At 39.6% G+C, this 7,522-nt stretch overlaps 1 protein-coding gene across 1 annotated transcript; it reads left to right on the top strand.

Moving 5' to 3' along the window:
* Window positions 1-1,329: 1,329 nt before the first annotated feature.
* On the top strand, window positions 1,330-6,446 carry LOC146755656 (kinesin-like protein KIF20B). Its single transcript, XM_085525318.1, has 4 exons — window positions 1,330-1,509; window positions 4,465-4,591; window positions 5,129-5,271; window positions 6,286-6,446. The coding sequence occupies exons 1-4, from the start codon at window positions 1,351-1,353 to the stop codon at window positions 6,364-6,366; spliced, it is 510 nt and encodes a 169-aa protein (XP_085381444.1). The 5' UTR covers window positions 1,330-1,350; the 3' UTR covers window positions 6,367-6,446.
* Window positions 6,447-7,522: the final 1,076 nt, after the last annotated feature.

Genomic DNA, 7,522 nt, shown 5'->3' with positions numbered 1-7,522 from the left:
CATGGCTTGGTCAAGAAGCTGCCATCTGTTCTCTCCTGGGATCTGCTGGATGCCACATGCCCTGCTGTGCTGTCCCTGCTGCAGACAATGGAGTGACAAAGGCCACCAAATGGGACAAGGGACAGACAACATCAGATTCCCATCTGTCTGCAGAGGGCACCTTCCATTTACTCTCCCTGATCAGGAAGACAGGAAAAGACACTGATGGTCTCCTCTGTTTGCCATTTCCATTAGCTCTGACCTGTCTGCTCTTCCATCCCAATGCAGAGCTCGGTGCACTCTCACAGAGAGCATTCACCCTTCTTTATCTCCTCGCCCATCCATCCTAAAGACTCTGTATCCCCCTTGTGCTACAGTGCAGTTGTGGAAGCCATTCAACTGTGTCCCTGTGGTCCAAACAGGAGCTCAGGCCAGCAGCTCTACCAAGATTTCTAGCTTCTTGTGTGTTGGTGTTTGCATTAGTGCAAAAGCACAGAAGTAAACATCCTAATTGAAAAGCATCACTGGACATAGCCTGACTGGATAGCTTATCTATGATATCAGTGTGCAGAAGGTGGCACAAAGATGTTAGACGGATCATGGGTCTTGGAGTTGACAAAGCAACACGGACACTCCTAGGTCATGGCTTTCCTGAAGGCCCTGTGCTGCAATTGCAGCTGCGAGTGAATTCACCAGACAGCCGGTGCTATCCCCTCTCTGGCCCTCAGCTGATGCTCAGGAAGGAGGTGTCTATCTCAGGGATTTCCCACACGGTTTACAAGCACTGGCACACATCAGGAGCAGCCCAGGCACCTTGGGCATCACCCAGTGTCTGTGTGTGAGCAGCTGCCTCCCAGCTGAAGGACCAAGGACTCAGAGCAGGAGCTCACATGCAGGCAACTCCTTGTGCACTTCTGAACTGAACCAGAGGAATCCCAGCTCCTGTGGGTGTGTAGGGAGCTGAATCCCATTTCAGCTCCAGGATTTCTGTCAAGGGATGAGACTCCTGCACTGCCTCAGCTGGATCACTGCCCTGCACAGGGCAAGTCCAAACCTCGCCTTCCTTGTCTGGGTGCCCTTATTGTTTCATCAAACGAACTCTGGGAGCACTCCCCATATGTCTCCAATCAGTCACTGACCAGCGTTACAGATTTTGTCCCGAAATAATGTCTCGCTTTCTCTCTTTTGGAGGCAGAATACTGCCTGAGACTGTTAGTGAGACCCAGTAGGGTGTATATGAAGATCACACAATGAATAGATGTTACTACCTTCCCACACTTGTGCTGTGTTTCAGCTTATGTGTTCATGTGGCGTCTGAGCTTGAGGTTTTACACTGTAACTTTAGAAAACTCGAGATATTTTGGAGGTCTAATGCATAGCCTAATCTTTACTCCTTTTAAATATTTACAGCCTAGGAAACAACAAAGCAAAACTAAAACTGGAGAAAGTATTCCATTAAGATGCAAAGCTGAAGACAATTATTTGTCACGTCGATGTACTAGGAGCCTCACTTCATTAAATGAATCTGAGGTTAGTATGAAACTTCAGATCTGAAAATGTTGTGATTGTATTGCTTTTGATAAGGAATGAGTAGGAAAAGATCTCATGTTCTCTAAACAATTCCCAAGTTTTAATTTATTTATCCCTTTCAAGGTGATCAGATCACCTGTTTTTATAGCCTTTGATAGGAATAAAAGCTGTTGAAACAATTGTGTGATGAATTTTTGTCAGGTGCTGTTGAAAACTCTCCTCATGTTAATGCTTATGAAGTGGCTCATGATTAGATAAGTTACTTGGAAAAAATTCATGGAGCCACTGAAACGGGCACAGCAAATTGAACTTATTTTCTTCCTCTGCAGGATTTCTGGATATTGTTTTGTTAGCAGATGATGCTAATCATTCCTATATAAGTTTTTAATTGCTAACTTTCATAAAATAGCAGTTACATATATTTTAAAAACAAAGGATTTATTAACCAACTTAATTCTTGGAAATACAGTGGGTGGTGATACTCCATTCAGATTCTTAGCAGAGCCTGATAAAGTGGCTCTGACTACTTTTTGTCTTTCTACAATCTTTGGTAACTTTTTGAGAGGAAGAAGACTCCCCTCAGGGGGTCGGAACAGTGTAAGTAGTAAAAGCTGCTAGTCTGTGTTTGGGACACTGGAGTTTGCTAATTACTAGCAGCAGTAGAAGCAGCCATCTACCATTTTCTGATGTCCCCAGCAGCCTGTCTTCCATGTGTTCAACCAGCATCTGAACTCATTTTTGATATGCTAGCTGAATTCCTGCCATAGAGAAGGAGGAGTCCAGGTGATCTCAGTTCTGACTTTGTTGTTCCTGTTGAGAAAAACAGGATTGCGTGGATTGTGGACAGTAAGTGCTGCTGGGGAAATGCATACTGACATTTCCCTGTCACTTAGCTGTGCATTTGCTGCCATTTGACCATGAGCAGGTACATGATAGCCTTCAGCTTAAGTACGGTGTCATTGCTTGAATGTCTGTATTCTCTCCAGGGAAAAGATAGAAATGGAGTTCTTTAATGACTTGTACTGGGCTTGCACCTTGCCAGCTGGACCTTACTTATGTAAATAACATCTCTAGTGTAGAAGAGGAAGGGCAAATTCCCTAAGATTAAGCTGGAAGTTAATCGAACACTTGAATCAAATGCTCCTGTTCCTGCCCAGTTCTGATGCAGCAGAGTTGAGATGAAGAAAATCGTGTCAGTTCTACCACCATTCTCTATTAAAAAAAAGTGTAGTTGTCTGTGCCCTTGAGAAAAAATGACTTGTAAAGTATCAGGCTCAGTTTAACATGGAGAACTCTTTTTGTGATCATAGATTGGAAATAATTTTAAATGTAACAAGTTCTAGGAAAGAAGGGTAAAACTCTGCTGTAACTGAAATAGACTCCTTCTGTTACAAGTGTTCTTACAGCAGGAAAATCGAATGCTTACATATCCTTTTCCAGATGCTTTATAGCTTTTTAATCTCATGGCTACCTTAACACTTGCACTTAAAATTCTTCTGTGCTATCAGGAGCATTTGGAAACTGTCCTCGACTCTTCTGGAGTGTCCGCAGAAAATGGCAAAACTAGCCGGTTCCCAAAACCGGAGCTGGAAATCCCACTGACACCTCTGCAACCTGATAAGTTGGAGATAAAGCAGCACGGCAGCATGATACCTTTAGGAGTGAAAATGCCTAAGGCAAAAAAGAAAAGAAGTGATGACATGGATGAGGTATGACCTAGACCCAACAGAAAACAAAATATCTGATGCCTTTTTACCATTCTCATTTAAGCATTAAAAAAATGCTATTTCTACCTCAGTAAAGTAGTTGAAGAATTTAATCAATGAACTGCTTTAATGAACAAAACTAATAGCCAAGCTCAGTGATAATGGTTTAAGAGAAGGGAATTTCTCTTAACTCCATTGTGTATTTTCTTTGAAACCTGTAGACATAAATCAGCTTTTTAGACATCATGAGATGTCTAATACTGATATCTTAATGTCCTGTTTTTATAATTGAATGCTTATTTATTATTTGATTTACAGTGGAATAGTTACCACTAGCAGATACTTCCCTACTATTAGCAAAAGTGTTTAAAGTGTTCACTTTTGTGACATCAATTGTTCTTTCCAAAAGAATCATGGCTGAAACTTGTCTTATTTTCCCAGGATTTTGTGAAAAGTGAGAACACGAAAAATACAAAATCTGTCATGGCTTTTAATTCACCCTCTGCAAGTGACGAGAAAATGGTTGGTTTTTGTTCTAGTTTTGAAGCTAGCTTGGGACTTCCTGTAATTGTGTGGTCACACGAAAGAAGCAGTGTCTTATCCTTATGTGTATACCTGAATGGGAATCTTACATGCTTATGAGCTCTTCCTATTAAATTCCATAAGCTAACCAAAGGGCAAGTCAGTCTGTCCCCAGAGCGTGTAATGGCTGTACTGTGTAATGATTTGGAGGGAAGGATATTGCACACTGAATAGTTGGGAAGAGAAGCTTTAGTGTATTATCGTGTGCTTTTGTAAGTGAAGCCCTTGTATTAAACTAAGGTTCATATCATTAATATGCATGGCAGTTATTAAAAACAGATGTTCACATGTGATAGCAGTATCCTTGGCATGGTCAGAGTATGAGTAGTAGATTTTTCCCATCTGTTGTCTTCTGTTTTGTATGTTTGTTTGTTTTATGTAATTAGAACAGCTTATGTAAGAAACAACTCCACAGCTTGGGAGCTACTTTTAAAGAAACTACTGCCTTATTAAGAAACTTTAAGAAACGTATGCCTTGAAATAGCTGAGATTTTGACAACTCCCTAAAGGGTATAAAATTGTCTACATTACTTGCCGTTGTGGTATCATCAGCATAATGAACAGAGGTGTCAGTAGTAAAGCTCAAAATGTCAACTTAAAATAACGTTGAACTAAAATGAAGTTTAAACAATGCTCTTGTTTCACATTTCACATCTCTGTTGAACAGAAATCCGGAAAAGACTACTTCCTGAGAAAGCGAGTACATGCTTCAAGACTGACTAAAAAGAAGGATGAAACACTGCAAAAAGTTGGAGATTTTATTCAAAGCTCTCCTTCTATTATACACTCTAAAGGTTGGTGTAGAATAAGTTTTATTCCATGTTTTCTAGACATTGTAGAATGGCTTGCTTCTGCTGTAGGCTATTAATGTATGTGTTCTGAGACTTGTCTGCCATGTTAAGTTGTCCTTTGATTTATGAAGTAAATGCATTTATTCGTCTCTTCAGAGATTCATTATTACATTTGTGAAAACCTACAAGTATACAGAGAAAGTTGGTTCTGTCTTGTGCTTCTGTCAGCACGAAAGTTAGGCCTGTTGTTTAACTCCTGCTGAAGTTTCTGACTTCCAGCGACTTCTGAGCCATGATTGTCTTTCATACTCCATTTTAATGCGTGCTTTAAGCTGCCGTACCTGAAGCTATAAACTGTTTCAGCTATAGAAGCAATAAAGAACCTCGATGAACAAATACAATTTCTGAGTATTTTCACTTAAATTTTACGTGTCATTTATAAACCAAGTTTGTTACGAAGCTTTTTTTGCATTCAGTGATTTAAAGACTCACAAAACCAGTAAGTTGATTGGTTTATGTATCAAAACAAATTTCTTCTAGCCAAGAAGCTGATGTCAGCAGTAAGTTCTCCTAAATCAAACGAACCTGAAAGTCTCGTAGAAGGAGAGACCAAGCCAAAACGATCCAAAAGGAAGCTGTATTCAACTGTCGTTTCTGGCCCTCTAGATATACCTGCTTCTTCGGTAAGCGATTATACTGTAGTCTTGGCTTAAAATAAACTACTAAGGAGTCCAAACAGACTGGAGGTTTCATCTATTTGCAGGAGGAGGTTGAAAGTACTGAGGTATTTCTTTATTCTATCAAGTCATTCTTGTTGGTCTTCCTGCTGTTCTGTTTTATTTTGTCCTCAAAGATCTCTGTGTTTGGCTGGCTTACAGTTTACTAAGTAGGTGATGTAGCAATCACGGAGATGTCTTCTAATTTGGAATCATAGATAATTTCAGTGTGTCGGAGTGGGATTATTCTACTACACGCTTTTCTAGAGCACAACTTAGACAGCTTTTTAGGTATGCTTAAACTATGATCTCCTGTCTAAGCCAACTTGCAAAGGATCTGATGTGCCAGTTTCATGACTCTGTCGGCAGCTATTGTGCTAAGAACATTCTTGCTCTGTTGGAACTGCATCTTTTAATTATATTAGAGTCCTTTTTCTGTTCAGCATAGTGATCATTTGCCCATACTGTAATATCCCTCTGAATTTTTTGATGATTTGACGAATGATAGGGGCAGAAACCAAAATGTTATATTTTTTTTGTTAGAGGATGAAGAAGATGAGACAATTTCTTCTCTCACTGTAGTTCTGAGAACATGGAACTGAACCAAGAACTGAAATTCTGGGCAAGTCATAGCTACAGGGATTGAGGCTAAAAATGTTTTCTGAACGCTTCATGTTTCACAAAACAAGTATTATAATACTCTTTTGAAAACAAGTATTTCAAAATGAAAGCTGCCTTCAGGCTTTCCTCAGATGTGTGTGCTTTTTTAAGATAAACAGGATTTTGTACATTCTCCATATTTGTTCCTTCTGATTAAGCTGCATTAAAATGATCTCGGTATCCCATAGTTTTCTGAATAAAATATAATAAGCAAATGCCATTCTGAAATCCATTTAGGGGAAGAAATATGTTTGTGTGGGTCAAGAAGAGCTTGTCAGTCTTGTGCGAAAAGATGAGTAACTTTTGAAATGTTTTCTTCAGGAATCTGAGGAACAAAAGAAGGAAAGTGATCATCTGATCATCAAGCGACGGCTGAGATCCAGAACAGCTAAAAAACCTTGAAGAAGCATGTTTGTTCCCCTTTCTCAGGACATACTTTTATTGTATTATTAAAAGTGGTTGTTAATAAACAGTAACAGTTACTCCATTGTGTTCTTAAATTTGTATATAGGTGTACCGTGTCTCTCTGACAGTTTCAAACTGACTCCACTGAGGCTGAAATAAATACAAGCTTTCTTAAACTGGGCTTGGATTTTATTGTGGTTAAGGGTTTATTTATTTTTGTCTTGCCTCCCCTGTATAGGAACAGTATCTCTAGGACTGATTGCTATTTACCCATTGTGCAGTAATAACTGTACTTGTTCAGGATGGCCTGGCTTGCTTTTTTCACGTGACTGGTGTACTTAGCAGAACTCTGGCAGAGAGAAGAGCATGAATACACATTAATATTTATGTATACTTAATTTTTGGATCTTTTTAAAGAATTTTCTTTGGAGAGAAGATGGTGCCAATTCCTCAATGTGGAAGAAAGGTGCTTTCCCTCACTTGTGCAAATTCAGCTTTAAATTAATAAACTTAGAAAAATAAACCCAATACATTTGGGGGGAATTCTAATATCCCAAATACTGTTCTCCCCCTCAGTGAGCTTCGAACCTTTAGATGCTGTTGGATGAATTAGCTGAAAGGTTCTCAGCTGGCAGTATGTCCTTGTGTTGTCTCCAAGTCCAATAGTTCCTATAGATTCAATTGCTCAGGAGGTAAAAACATGGATGAAAGCCGACTTGGGTGAATATTTGAGAGTTTGATGGGAGTGAATTGCCTTAAAAGCAGCTGGTGATAGAACAATATACTGATTGTATTTAAAAAAACCCACAATCGTACTATTTGTTGCTGTGCCGATAAGCTTTCTCCTTGCTTGTAGGCTTGTGAGATCCAGGTTTGCAGAAAACAATCTGTGAAAAATCATGGGGATCATGTGGTTTTATGCTCAACAATCTCATTAAAAACTTGAACTGACTTTTAGAAGCTTTTCTCCATGGTGTTATCTGGACAAATCTGCATGTGGATGTCAACATGGAGGCTTTTATTGACCTGGAGTAGAAAACAGCATTCGTACCTACCAGGTGAGATGGGCAGCTACTGCACAGGTACACAGAAGAAACTGATGGAAGCATAAGTACTTGAAATCACCCTCCCTCCTATTTATTGACCTATGTAT

This window comes from Coturnix japonica, chromosome 31, assembly GCF_054131305.1.
Source record: "Coturnix japonica strain WE chromosome 31, WE-NBRP24, whole genome shotgun sequence".
Classification (NCBI taxonomy): Eukaryota; Metazoa; Chordata; class Aves; order Galliformes; family Phasianidae; genus Coturnix; species Coturnix japonica.
The sequence above is the reverse complement of the archived record's forward strand: the minus strand, read 5'-3'. Positions and strand labels throughout refer to the sequence as shown.

Excerpts from the sequence above, each read along its gene's own strand:
- LOC146755656 (XM_085525318.1), top strand. The coding sequence starts at position 1,351 with ATGCATAGCCTAATCTTTACTCCTTTTAAATATTTACAGCCTAGGAAA. Across the intron at positions 4,592-5,128 it reads TTCTATTATACACTCTAAAG|CCAAGAAGCTGATGTCAGCA; the intron begins GTTGGTGTAGAA and ends AATTTCTTCTAG. Across the intron at positions 5,272-6,285 it reads TAGATATACCTGCTTCTTCG|GAATCTGAGGAACAAAAGAA; the intron begins GTAAGCGATTAT and ends TGTTTTCTTCAG.